Source organism: Halichondria panicea, chromosome 3 (assembly GCF_963675165.1).
Source record: "Halichondria panicea chromosome 3, odHalPani1.1, whole genome shotgun sequence".
Lineage (NCBI taxonomy): Eukaryota > Metazoa > Porifera > Demospongiae > Suberitida > Halichondriidae > Halichondria > Halichondria panicea.
In genome coordinates this window covers 1403977-1418226 of record NC_087379.1, presented here as the reverse complement: position 1 = coordinate 1418226, position 14250 = coordinate 1403977, and the positions used below count along the sequence as shown (strand labels likewise).

At 41.0% G+C, this 14250-nt stretch overlaps 2 protein-coding genes across 3 annotated transcripts; both read right to left on the bottom strand.

Moving 5' to 3' along the window:
• Window positions 1-3421: 3421 nt before the first annotated feature.
• On the bottom strand, window positions 3422-6707 carry LOC135332886 (uncharacterized). The gene is made up of 10 exons (XM_064527800.1): window positions 6362-6707; window positions 6273-6305; window positions 5904-6207; window positions 5529-5856; window positions 5288-5460; window positions 4964-4993; window positions 4835-4897; window positions 3808-4125; window positions 3660-3692; window positions 3422-3596 (listed from the first exon to the last, which is right to left on the bottom strand). The coding sequence occupies exons 1-10, from the start codon at window positions 6593-6595 to the stop codon at window positions 3574-3576; spliced, it is 1539 nt and encodes a 512-aa protein (XP_064383870.1). The 5' UTR covers window positions 6596-6707; the 3' UTR covers window positions 3422-3573.
• Window positions 6708-8564: 1857 nt separating this feature from the next.
• Window positions 8565-14138, bottom strand: LOC135332884 (uncharacterized). 2 transcript variants are annotated; one of them, XM_064527798.1, is made up of 9 exons: window positions 13911-14138; window positions 12639-12719; window positions 12267-12576; window positions 11881-12208; window positions 10970-11142; window positions 10887-10916; window positions 10743-10805; window positions 9147-9458; window positions 8565-8715 (listed from the first exon to the last, which is right to left on the bottom strand). In XM_064527798.1, the coding sequence occupies exons 1-9, from the start codon at window positions 14136-14138 to the stop codon at window positions 8687-8689; spliced, it is 1554 nt and encodes a 517-aa protein (XP_064383868.1). In that variant the 3' UTR covers window positions 8565-8686. The 2 variants fall into 2 exon arrangements, with proteins under 2 accessions (XP_064383868.1, XP_064383869.1); XM_064527799.1 differs by lacking the exon at window positions 10743-10805.
• Window positions 14139-14250: the final 112 nt, after the last annotated feature.

Here is a 14250-nt window from a genome sequence, read left to right as displayed (position 1 = left end):
GTTTTTGAGCTATGGCTGCATGGCTGAGAGCCTGAGGTTGTCCCCTTTGTCAAACAGCTCCAAGTATATGACCTGCAAGCAAATGGGTGAGCTTAGGATAGTAGGGCTGATGCCATGCCATGCAGGGGTCACTGACTTGAATACAATGCCCTGAATGTGGTGATTCTAGTGTTTATTTTACCCTTACACTTCCAGTTTCTCAGTGTGGCTTGATACAGAGGACATTACAGCAGGCTGTGACTGGCATGCCGCCATAGGAACGGGCCTGGACAAATGCAAAGCTCTTATCGCAGTCATCTCTAACAAGTACATCATGTCTCGATACTGCAAGAGTGAGTTGTACACAGCTATAATGGCGACCAGAAGCACATCTTCCCAGTTATTGTGGAGAATGTAGACTTCAGTGGTACTGAAAGAGCTAGTGGAGTTAAGTATGTTGTCTCAGTGTTTCAGCCCATTAAATTATTCTTCATTAAAATCACATTAAAAATCATATTTTGATAATTGCAAAGTCTCTATACATAATATTATAATATGCACATAATTATTCCTGAAGAGCATTGTCTTGCTGCATGATCACCAAACGAATTGTCTTGAGTTGATCCAGCATTGATAGCTATGTCTCTACTTTGGGGGTTGGGGCTTCAGTAGGTTCAGTGTCTGTTGTGTTGGGATATATATGGCTGTACTATTTTCTTCAGATTCTATATAAATTAAGTGCTAGTAGTCTACTGTACTGTATATCTATGCATGGTCTGTCTTTACCGGTAAGGCTAGCTAGCTGCGAGTACAATATAACAATCTTCATTTAGAATGCTAGCCACGTTGCATAATTATTCCCACCCACTCTACCGTTTTTCCCGCATAATTCCTTATGCTCCAAGCTGCCTATTATTCTCAAAATTATGCTTGCATAATCGCCGCCATCCCTAGTGCACTGCAAATTATCATTCACACATTCTGTGCATGTGTTGTAAAGTAATAAGTGAAGATTGGCCCTCCCACCACACATGAATATGATATACATTGTTGTGGGTAAATATGATCTCTTTGTGCATGGTCATTATAGCCATGTACATGTACATATGTTAGTGATTATCATCCTCACAGGTACTGCAGTGACTCAACTAGCCACTCCACACACAACCACGGACTCAGGTATATCGGACAGTGTACTTATTTTAATAGCTATAGTACTTGTCATGTGCGTTGTTATTTTTAGAATGTATTATTGTTTTATACAGTTCAATAACATGAGACGACAGTGACTGCAACTCAGTTGAGTCAATTAAGAGTGCTCGGATGGAGCCAGTTGTCTACTGAGATTACTGGATACAACAAACACAAGCACAAGCTGGGCCTCAGTCGTGCTGATATAGACGAAATCGATAATGATCCAAGAGACTTCTACAGTGCCCAAAGACTGAAATGGAAAAATAAAAGTATCGATTTTGACAATCCATCGAAATCGTCAGCTACTTTGGTCAATTAGTGGAAATTGCTAAAAAGATTGAGGACGGAAAGGCAGTTCGTAGCATTCACAAAGCTTGTGTCAAGCATATAACAACGTAGTGAGTTACCTGATATACACTAACAGTAGAACCTCAATTATCCGGCTTGGCAATTGTTTAATTAATGTGCATGCACATGCAGCTGTTACTATGGAGACAAGCATACGCAGACAACCATGTAGCACCAGAGGAGGTACGACACGCGTGCCTCGATTAGCCTAATTGCCTCTGCAATAATGTTTAGCATAATTACGCCGACGCTCAAGGTTATTGCAGAGGCAATTAGCCTAATCGAGGCACGCATGTCGTACATCCTCTGATGTGGCACTGCTGTTTATCAATTAAGTGGGTGGATCAAGGCGTGGTTTATCTATTCAGTTATCCGGCCTGCCTCTGGAGTCTGGATAATCGAGGTTCTATACTGTATACTCTGATCATTGGCGCTTAACTTTTTGACAAGCTCGTCAGTATCCCTTTCCCGTTCAGCCGCACACAATCTGGAAAATCTGGAACAGTTCCATCACTTTAGTTTGCATCTGAGCCCAACCCACCAAATTAGCTTGATGTTATCTCCGCCCCCTGGCTATGGCTTGTAGAGATGGGCGTGGGTCAATGGCTGTGCACAAACTAACCATCGATTTTATGCCTTGCTGCTGCCTCGATGGAAGTATGTGTGGCCTTTAAAAGCTGCACTCTGGTCAACTAAGCTGCTTAGCAAGCATGTAGACTATTGTAGAGCTTGTGTCCACTTGTGAAGTGCCTGTGTACACAAATGGCTTGCTGCTTCCTCTTCGAAAATATTCTATGGCTACCAAGATAGTCCAGAGGGTCTACCAATGGATACTACTCAGTCCTACATGCTGTATAGCTTGTTTTAAACTTTTTTTTTTTTTAAGTGTCCTAATTGAACAGCTCAGCAGAACATCAAAGGATAATCGCATTCATGATACTATCCAATCTGCCACAGAATCCAATATTCACAAGTTGATAGCACGCTCCCTCCCAGATTGTTGTTGTAAAATTTACAACATTTTGACCGGTAAAGGGGTATAGTGCCTTGCAATAGTGAATTGTACTAATTACAGCATTCCAGTGTTTGCAACTACAAAATGTACTACCGTACGGGTAGAAAATTTCGAGGGTTTAAATTTTCGTGCAATTCAATATTCTGTCTTATTTGGAAAATTTCGCGGGTAGTAAATTTCGTGGAGTTAGGGTGTGTCACTATCTCGCATGCGTAAACAAAGCCTTTCGCGGGTTTTAATTTTCGTGTTCTGCAGCCACCCACGAAAAACGCGAAATTAAAAACACCTCGAAATTTTCTACCCGTACGGTATATAGGTATTAACTGCAAGTATATAATTATATAGTGCACAAGGTTTGCAAGTACATTACTCTTGTGTCCCTCCTCATGCAGGACTGGATGAGTCAAGACCACAACAATCACCATGAACTACCAACATGCACTTAGAAACATATATATAGGAATTCCCGTTTACTATGTGTGCTATTGTTATTTTATACTTGTTACTCTGATTGCTCATCCTCAGAGGAGGTACGACAGGCGCGGTGCAGCTCAGGCAATTAACAATAATTATCCGCCCACGTCGTATGTTTTTGCTGAGAGTAATCAGAGGCTAATTGCTTGAGCTGCACCGCGCCTGTCGGACCTCCTCTGGTTATTCCTGTATAATCTTCCAAACCACACCCAAAACGTCATATCTGACAGTAATAAAAGTACATTGAAAACCTAGTTGAGGCAGCCAATACCGACCAGTGAATACTTTATAGCAAGTGGCTGCGTTTTGTGCAGTATAAGCATCTAGCTAGCAATCAGCTAAAATAAATGGCCTGGCCGGTATATATAATTATAGAGGTGGCCGTACTTCAGAGAGCCGGAATAGCGAGAGTTTACTGTAATAGAAGAATTCATGTACATGTATAAACGTATAAAAAGTTTGTGGGTTATCAAAAATATAGACTCTGTAGCCTATATATAACTGTATCAGGAAAAAATTAAGTTATACTGTATGTATCAGTTATGTTTGAGGTTTTGACACATTCACCTTCGTGCTTTCTTGGCATCTGCAATTATAGAATACCAATACCCGTAATTATATCGTGTAAATTATTATAGTACTTGCATACCTCGTGGTCCACCATTTGCTACATGCGATATACCTAATGTGCATGCATGACCAAACATTGTAAATGCATGTATTATGCCTCAGTGTATATATATAATTATCGTTCCTCTATTATTATGTTGAGCTTGTATATTTCTTTCTATTGTTACCTGCGTTCTCTTGCTCAATTGTTTGCTCAATTCTTAAGACGGCTTCCTCGACTTCTTGACAGCAGTTGGTTAGGCCCACAGTCTTTGTTTTCAGAGCATCAAGGAAAGTGTCAAGATAGCAGTTAGGACAGCTTTCAAACCACTTCAACAGCACAGCACGGAATCGTTTTCCATTATCCAAATTGTTTTCCCGAATGGACGTCAAATCGTATGGAGATAAATTCAGACTAGTACCAATGTCGTCCCACTTGCTCTTTCCTTTCTCATAAGCAGCATTATACAGAGCATTGAAGTAACGCTTGTCAGAGGTAAGTTTAACTGTGAAATGATGAATGCATGAATTAATCCATGAATGTAGCTATAAGCAGATTGACTTGTACTCCACATGAGCATACATGTAGATCTATCTGCATACCACACTTAATTTACCACTAATTGTCAACAGCTGTAGGATAAAATAACATACAGCCCCAGGCATGCACATGCAGTTCAATCAAGCCGGAAAGTATGTAAAGAGAAGTGCTTGACGGTACTAAGACTCCAAACAGAAACATGGATTGATTTTAGAAAACAGTGTTTTTGTCGCCTTCAAAGATAGCACAAGTTTCAACCATAACTAGACTCTATTATACTGTTTCATTAGCAGTTAAAGCAGTCCTCTAGTTCACTCAACAAACAAACAGCTTATTTTTGTGTCCACACATACACCAATCACTCTATACCCCTGCTGCGCGCTACGCAGTAATTAATATAGCTACCATAGATCTATATGTACCCCTGAGAAATGTGGACAGACCATACTATAATATGGTGAATTGCAGATGCCATACAAAACCCTTGTTGTCTGTGTTACTCTAAATCAAGCAATCAGAAGCGTTGGTAAAGCCTAATAACACCACGACTACAACCATCCACACAATAATAATAATACGTACTATAAGCGGTTTAGGAATAATCAGCCTATATTAGCAGCTATAGTGTTTGCTAGTATAATTATTCTGTGTACTATATGAACCCATGCACTCACTTCGCCCGTAGGAAGGTGCTGCTGGCAGTGAGGGTGGCTGACCTGAGGCTGATCCAGGGGAGTCTATACATGTGCGTGAAAGAAGGACAAATAGTATTTTTTACATATAGTTCTGTAGTATATACTTACTGCTTGTGGTCGGAGAGGGTGACACTCCTCCTAAAAAGTACAAAATGTATACCGTATAGCGCGAAATTTTCGAGGCACTTATATTTCGTGGATTGGCCTCTAAAAACCATTTCGTTGCACAATGTTCGCGGAATGACTGCTTACCGGAAGCCACGCCTTTAAATATTTGCACGATAGCAGGTAATTCTAATTAAAGAACAATTTTCGTGGACTTAATTTTCGTATAGAATTCTAACCCACGAAATCCGCGAAAATTAAGCCCCTCGAACATTTCGCGCTATACGGTATACTGCATGGAACCTATGATTTTGTGGATGGACACACCGTAAATCTCCTGCAGAAAATCAAGATCTTTATGCGAAGGACTATCAGCATAACTCAAATGTCTCTTGTGAACCCCTCTCAGAACATTCTTTTGGTCTTCACTGAGACTGCCATCAGCCTCAAATTTTGACAGACTCTTGTGCTTCGTATTCTTAAGCCAGTTCACGTCAAACCTATGACATCATCATGGTTGTGAACATAAATTTCAATTGCTACTGTAACACTGTATTATTGTACTTGCCAGTAGTGCATGATACTGTCTGGATCGTACTCTGGCGTCATCACCATGGCATCTTGTGGTTGCTTTTCCAAAATATCTCTGTCAAACTTCACATTCTTCATTCGAGGATCATTTTTCATTTTTCTCACATCCAGCAAGCTGTTCGCTACCTTCCAGAAATCAGAACGCTGGTGCTCGTGAAACAGACCAAGGGCATGGCCAAACTCATGCATGACAAGAAATTTCTGCATTTTGGGGTCTAGACCTTTTAGTGAAAGGATCATTGTGGGCTCAGATATATCTTGAACAGTCATCGCTTGGCTTCCAACCATGGACCAACATGTACAACCTGTGCCAAACATTGCATAGATTCAGAATATTATATTAATTTAGTACCTTCAAATTTGACTCGGATGTCAGCACTATCTGCCCTATCCATATTCTCAAAGATTGGAATACTGAGACACTTCTTGGTATTCCAAGCGGCAGCCCAAGCGAGGATATTCTCGATGTTTAGTACAGCTCTACCGCATTTCCAGTTTTCCTGTTTAAGAATATCGGGATTGAGAAAGTGGACATACAGGACGTTCTTCCCAGTCCAGATGTTGGTTTTTAGAGCACCAGCTCCAGCTCCTGCCTGGTTAGTATCACCCGAGGCTTTAGCTTCGTCTTCACCCAATGAGTCCGTACAGTACGGAACCTGTAAATAATTCTATGTAAAGTAATAATTATATGGATGCTTTCGATTGCTGCTTATAGATCTACCATGACCGGTGATTCTTGTTCTTCCACGCCGTCCTGAAAAGGGTATAATGTTGATGATTGTTTTAGTTTACATCAGTAACCAACTTCACCTCCTGCAACACAACGCTTAGCTTGCACTTGTTTTCTACTTCAGACACATCTGTGAGATCCACATATTCCTCAAAATCTTTGTCAAAAATTTGCAAATGAGAGTTTCTGCAACAGTTTGGAATACAGTCTGCAAACTCATTCTCTATAGCTTCATTGAGCTCTTTCAAACTAGAGCCAGTAAAAGAAACTTTTCTTTTTCGCCCTCCAATAGCTACGAGGACAAGTTTAGCCATGAGATTGAGCTTGAGCTTCTCCCTCTTGTCTTTGCACTGTACGCTGACTATTAACAGTACTCAGAAGAGATCTATACATGTACGTACGTAGTAGACCTACGTGTGCTTTCTGGGTGCTTTCCCTGGGGCTTCCCTTGTTCTAGCCTAATAAGCTAAGGGGTGGGTCTGAACTCCCACAAGCTTTTGCCCAAAGAACAATACGTAAATGTAGACACTCAGTGATATTTGGAAAACAAGCTGTTTCTGAGCTATGGCCGAGAGCCTGAGGTTGTCTCCTTTTTCAAACAGCTCAAGTATGACCTGCAAGCAAATGGCTGAGCTTAGGATAGTATAGGGCTGCCATGCCATGCCAGGGGTCACTGACTTTAATTAATATTTAACAATGAATGGTCATATTATGATGTTGTGGTTCTTTTACCCTTACACTTCCAGTTTCTCAGTCTGGCTTGATACAGAGGAAATTACAGCAGGTTGTGACTGGCATGCCGTCATAGGAACGGGCCTGGACAAATGCCAAGCTCTTATCGCAGTCATCTCAAACAAGTACATCATGTCTCGATACTGCAAGAGCGAGCTGTACACAGCTAATGGCGACCAGAAGCACACCTTCCCAGTTATTGTGGAGAATGTGGACTTTAGTGGTACTGAAAGAGCTAGAAGAGTTAAGTATGTTGTCTCTGGTATCAACTGGACTATATGTTTCGCCCTGGCTATGACGAATAGTAATTACGTATGTCAGCCTAATAATTATTACTGAACACCTTAATTTTGTACTGTTATGAGCAAATGAACAAGCCAAGCAAACTTGAAAGAGCTCATTTATTATGGTGCCACTTATTGCAGGGTGTATAATCTATTAAGAACTACAAATACTTGTAAACAGGCTCTTTTTTACTGTTATGCATAATTATTCTTACAGGTAGTAGTAGAGGGGACAGGACTGCATGGATGATGCCCTTCTTTCAACAAAAGTAAGTGAACTCTGTCATTGTTGGGACACTTAGTGTGCACTGCAAATTATTAAGATTGGCCCTCCCACCACACATGAAATGATATACATTGTTGTGTGTAAATATGATCTCTTTGTGGTCATTATAGCCATCAGGGTGTCATGCAGGGGGGGAGAGGGGGGATATCCCCCTCCTAGCTCCAATTTCCCCCCCTTTCAATTATGACTGAGTGTCCATAGCTGGGTATTGAAATAACAGTTGACCTTTTTTTAGCTGGTTACTTTTCTCATTTCCCCCCTCTACTTCAAAATCCTGTAAGACACCCTGGCCATACATGCTAGGCGTATCAAGTAGCAGTTTAATTCCAAATATTCTCCTCCCTCCAGTGTCACAGCTTCAAGTGACCCCCTCTGCCCCGCCACGCCCTCTCTTCTCCAAACCCTGGGTACTCGGCGCCATGCTCGTCACCAGCTAACCCCAGCTACACCCACTGGATATTCTCCGACATACCACGCTTCCTGCTCCGTGCCCAACACCCAGATTACTCCCCGTCTCCCCATGGCCAGCCATAGCAATGAATATCATTTTATTAAAGTGGTGTTGGTCACTCAATCCAACGTGTGAAAAAATTCACATGTGGTAAAGTTGAGTGGGTGTGATCAATCCACTTGAGGATAATTCAATGCAATCTGATTGGAGCTGGTGGAATTGAACAAAACTGTGAAGAGGCTTGATTCCCGGGCAACGGTAGAGGGTGGCGGCGCCTGAATATAGAAGTCCCAGGTTGAACTCAAAGCAAATTAACTTAGTAGTACGTATATATCTACTTTCCAATGCCCTTTCTATTTAGTCTCGAATACTCGCCTCAAGTTTTTTAGGTTAAGGCCGGTATTCGAGACTACTTTCTATGTTTAGGCTTAGAGCAGAAGCAGCCGAAAAATTATTGATGTACTTTGCCTGGCCTAATTGACATTGCAATGCAGAGATGGGATGCATTGCATGGAAACATTATAAAGGCATTCACGTATATAAACACATAATTATAAAAGATTGTGGGTTATCAAAAATAAAGATTTAAGTAACTATTCTGTAAAATATCAGTACTTCTACTTAATAATTAGGCTAGCTAGTTAAGTTCTGCTCAGTGGTACATTCGTGGTTTCTTGGCAACTGCAATTAGGATACCATAATTATTGTGCACACATGTCTCTAACTCTACATTTGAATACCACCTTTTGCTTGTATATTATGGTCATAAAAACATTTCTTAAATGTGACTTGTATTATGACCTGAACATTATTGTAAATTACAGTGTACAAAAAATCAGGCCACAGTGACACTGATTCAATCAGAAATAAGCCCTATAGCCGGGGTGAGTGCCTCCCCTCTACACCAGAAGAGGTACGACACGCATGCCTCGATTTAGCAATTAGCCACTGCAATAGCGTTTAGCGTGGGCGGATAATCGAGGCATAATTACACCCACGCTCAACATTATTGCAGAGGCTAATTGCAAAATCAAGGCACACGTACGTGTCGTACCTCCTCTGCCTCTACACCAGGCCAAGTGAATGCACGTATTATGTTTTGCCGATCTTACCTTGCTCAGGAAAGGCAATTTTTAAGATGGCTTCCTCGACTTCTGAGCAAAGGTTGCCTAGATCCACAGGCTTTGATCTGAGAACACTCAGGAAACTGTCAAGATAACAGTCAGAACTGCTTTCGAACCACTTCAGTAACATTGCACGAAAACAATCTCCAACGTCCGACTGACAGCTTTTCTGAATGGACACCAAATCAGACGCAGACAAACCCAGACCTAAGCCAATGCTATACCACTTGTTCTTTCCTTGTGTGTACGCGACTTCATACAGTGTTTTGTGGTACGGCTTGTCAGAGTTGGAGAGTTTGACTGTAAAAATGAATAACTACATGCATGGATGTATAGCAAGTACTATACTATAATTTATGATTGTTTTATTCAATTTGATATCTACCAATGAATGAGATCTAATCACCCCTGGAAAGTGTGGACAGATGGTGCACACAGCCTAGTGCGCTGTGGTGCAGTGTCAAACTCACTTCTGAGGAATTGGTAATTGCGCAAGCAGCAAATATGCCATACAAAACCCCAGAAACATGAGACAGCTGTCTATGCAGGAGTGCATGATGTCACAGAAACATGAGACAGCTGTCTATGCAGGAGTGCATGATGTCACAGAAACATGAGACAGCTGTCTATGCAGGAGTGCATGATGTCACAGAAACATGAGACAGCTGTCTATGCAGGAGTGCATGATGTCACAGAAACATGAGACAGCTGTCTATGCAGGAGTGCATGATGTCACAGAAACATGAGACAGCTGTCTATGCAGGAGTGCATGATGTCCCACAATCATTTTTACAATAACACATTGAACAAACAACACAACATACGTATACGTATGAACATTAATCATAGATATATATAGAAGAGGAAGTTAGAGGGATTGGTAACGGAAGTAGTAAGATCCGATTTACCCGCGGTTTAATCGAGGCTCTGTCAATAAGCCAAAGCTTGCATAATAAAAGCAAATATTATGGCTCGATCATGCAGTATAATTATGTGCAACTCAAGTCAAGCCAAAGCTCTAGATGCATGGTGGCTAGCCAAGCTGATGGCTTCTACACACAGTAAGTGAGTTGCACAGACTACATGATTGAGCCATAATAATTATGCACTGTGTTGACTTACATTCATAGGTCTATACCTATTGTAGCATGCTTATAACTTTACTGGATGTCGTTTTTTAATTACTTAGGTATGGTCAGTCATTAGCAAGTAGTGACTGTACTACACGTGGCTCACATGATGGGCACGTTAAAAATTGCTGAACAAGATGATGTCTCTCGAGGAATTAATCACAACTTTCTTACAATGTATTTTGAGCGAGTTACCCGGAAAAATAGCCTCGTTTATAGGACGTAATTAAGGCGGATAGTTTTCGAGGCTGTACTGCAGATTCAATGTAAATTCATCACATGCACTGAATTGGCACTGTTGCCAATTTCTCTTCCTCTTTTATATATACTAATAGGGTAAGTTCCTATAGCATTAGGAATTAGTGTAATCTCAGAAGCTAATGGAGATGTTTGCTAGTGAGTGGTGATGGTAAAACATAACATATTTCTGTGCACTATAATTGAATCCACTCACTTCGCCCGTGGGAAGGTGCAGCTGGCGGTGGGGGTGGCTGACCTGAGGCTGATCTAGGGGAGTCTATACATGTGCGTAAAAGAAAGACAGACAGTATAGTGTATATATCTTTCAAAAAACTTTTACTTGTAGTTTATAACTTACTGGTTGTGGTCGGGGAGGATGACACTCCTCCTAAAAACGCAATTTAATGGATAAAGCTTTAATTGTCAATGCATGGGACATACCGTAGTTCTCTTGTAGAAAATCAAGATCTTTCTCTGAAGGCCCATCAGCACAACTCAGATGTCTCTTGTGAATTCCTCTCAAAACAGCCTTTTCTTCTTCACTGACACTTCCATCAGCCTCCACTTTTGATAGATTCTTGTGTTTTTTCTTCATAAGCCATTTTACGTCAAACCTATACCGTAGAGCGGGTTGCACTAAATATTCACGGATTGCCCAAACAAAACATTTTCGAGGATAGCGGTTCAAATGACCACACCCCTACAGTAATACCAATTTTCAAGGCACTAGTGTTTTGAGTCAATCCTCGAAAACCTCGAAAATGTAGTGCCTCGAAAATAAAGCACCACAGGTGCTGATGCCTCGGTGCATGCCAAAGCTACATAACATAAAGATTTGCATGCAGCAGCAAACTCAAAAAGTGGGTAATGATCGACCATGAGTGTTGTTAAAAATAATCGATGCCAAAGTTCAGGTCTAAAATTAATCATCAGCAGAGCCTTGCAGCTCTCTTCTCACTCTTACAGCTACCAATAGCTAGCGTTCTAGTGCAGAGCTAACTACTAAGTAGAGTAGCAACACTCGGTAAACAAGTTTGATTACGTGCGCTTCCGAAAAGGCTGCAATGGCATTCCAAGTATAGGCATAACTCGAGAACAAAGCATTATTTTGCAAATCCACGAATTAAAATCCAAGAAAACATGACTAGAAGCCTATAGAAACTCTTACTTGAACCTCATTGATTCTTGAGCAGCTGTAGCAGTCTACACAGACAGACAGACAGACAGACACGCACGCACGCACACTATAGCGTATACCTCCCTTGCGCATGCGCACCGAGGCATAATAACCACCTATATACAGTATAACACTTGCATGCATATGTGAATTAACATAAAGATGGCGATATTACCAGTAGTGCATGATACTGTCTGGATCGTACTCTGGCGTCATCACCGTGGCATCTTGTGACTGCTTTTCCAACATATCTCTGTCAAACTTCACGTTCTTCATTCGAGGATCTCTTCTCATTTTCCTCATATCCAGCAAGTTTTCTGCTACCTCCCAGAAGTCAGAACGCTGGTGTTCGTGGAACAGACCAAGGGCATGGCCAAACTCATGCATGACAAGAAATTTCTGCATTTTGGGGTCTAGACCTTTTAGTGAAAGGATCATTGTGGGCTCAGATATATCTTGAACGGTCGTCGCTTTCCTTCCAACCTTGGACCAACATGTACCACCTATATATATGCCAAACAATGCATGGATTCATATTTAGTACAGCCATGTATATTATACCTTCAAACTTGACTCTGATGTCAGCCCTATCTGGCCTATCCGTCTTCTTAAAGGTTGGAATATTGGGACACTTCTTGGTATTCCAAGCCCCAGCCCAAGAGAGGATATTATCGATGTTGAGCACACCATACTCACACTTCCATTTTTTCTGCTCAAGAATCTCGGGATTGAAGAAGTGGACAAACAGGACGTCCTTCCCAGCTGGCCAGATGTTGGTTTTTAGAGCAAAGCCGCTAGCACCTTCCTGTTTAGCATCATGATCACTCAAGGCTTCATCTTCGTCTTCACCTAATGAGTCCGTGCAGTATGTCTGTAAGTATGTAAAGTAAAGCATGCATGGGCATTTCCTATACAAATACTTGCTTAGCTTACCAAGGTTGGTGAAACTAGGGGCCCTTCAGTCATGCCAGGGGAAACTGGAGACTGAGTTGGCAGGTCAGACTCTTGTTTCCTCTGCAATTATGCTGATAAAGACAGTGTATATATACATGCATGCATGCAATAACTATAGGGTTCTACTCTAGGATTTATAAGGTTGGATAAGGGATGGAGGTCTGCGATTTTCTCCGTTAGCGTCTCAGAGATGCTATATAGTATTACAGACGACCAATTATTCAGTTTTGGTACAGTATGGCTGGGATACTGCAGACTTTCAAAGGGGTTGTATATCTTACTATATACTCTATACTTGCACGCATATACTTATATATAGTTATCTGATATACAAGGGATATACAACTAATAACAATACAACTCGAACCCGAGGGCAAGAGTCTTGCAGCACGAGGGCATGACGTTATAAACCTATTGCTAATTTTTCAAGGATCAAATTTCAAGGATTATTACTTGGATTCTACCCTGAGGCTATACAGCACTGGAATTCGTCACTCATCACTCCAGTTTTAAGCTAATAGGGTGTGGTGGGTTTGTATCCTGCATGGGTATCAATAATATCGTCAGTATATTGATTATTACTTGTATTTACTAGATTTGGAAGTCAGCACTTTTACATGCGAAAAAGAGACCGGACACTCTCTGTGTAGAGACTCGTGCAACGTTTGCCACGATATTTAAAGTGGCTAGACCGCATGCGGTTACCACAAGATCATTGATATAGTGAGATTGGATGCACGTGATGCTCACTACCAGCATGCAAGTTATAAACTTGAGTATAACTACTGTATCGTCAACGTCAACGTCACGAAAACGACATGTACTAACACAGCACTATATATAGCATACTTGTTGTGTATAAGTAGTTTTGTGGTCTAAGTATCACAACGTCACAAAAATCCCAGCCACCTAAAATCATCTTATCTGATATACTGACTTGTGCGACACGAGATTCTACACCAGTCTACTGTTCGCCGTGCAACAGTGAAGGCTTGCGAGTTTCAACAGACTATATATAGTATAATTAATGTAAATTTTGATGTCTGGCTACAATGAGATAAAGCAATTTATATCTATTAGTCTCTGGCTACAATGAGATAAAGCAATTTATATCTATAAGTCTGCAGTATTCAAGATAGACTACATGTACGATAACAGGAGTACTCTAGACAATAATCGTATGTGTCTGAGCATTTGTAGTTTTACAAACCCTGGTAACTAGATCTGCAAGCCTTTGATCATTACGCTCACCATTGGCACTGCATTTATCTTGCATCCATCTTCCACTTCCTCGAATTTTTTCAAATTTTTGTAGTCATTAAACTTCTTACTCCATATCTGCAGGTGAGAGATGCTGCCTCTCTCAAGCTCAAATGTGTCTTCAATGCGAAATATAAGGGTATCAATACTTTTAGTAATCTCAACCTCTTCTTTTCTATCTTCAGCCCTGTCAAGAAGTACTAGAGCAGTGTCATCCATAACTCAATGTAGCTAGCTCTATAGGTATAAAACTAGCTATACTATAACAGCTTTTGTTTATAAAGAGGGCGAATAATATAATAGAAGGTGGGAGTATTCCCTGGGACTATTC

Excerpts from the sequence above, each read along its gene's own strand:
- LOC135332886 (XM_064527800.1), bottom strand. The coding sequence starts at position 6,595 with ATGGCTAAACTTGTCCTCGTAGCTATTGGAGGGCGAAAAAGAAAAGTT. Across the intron at positions 6,208-6,272 it reads AACAAGAATCACCGGTCATG|GTTCCGTACTGTACGGACTC; the intron begins GTAGATCTATAA and ends AATTATTTACAG. Across the intron at positions 4,994-5,287 it reads TTTTCTGCAGGAGATTTACG|GAGGAGTGTCACCCTCTCCG; the intron begins GTGTGTCCATCC and ends TGTACTTTTTAG.
- LOC135332884 (XM_064527798.1), bottom strand. The coding sequence starts at position 14,138 with ATGGATGACACTGCTCTAGTACTTCTTGACAGGGCTGAAGATAGAAAA. Across the intron at positions 12,720-13,910 it reads AGATAAATGCAGTGCCAATG|AGGAAACAAGAGTCTGACCT; the intron begins GTGAGCGTAATG and ends GCATAATTGCAG. Across the intron at positions 11,143-11,880 it reads GACAGTATCATGCACTACTG|GTTTGACGTAAAATGGCTTA; the intron begins GTAATATCGCCA and ends TCTACGGTATAG.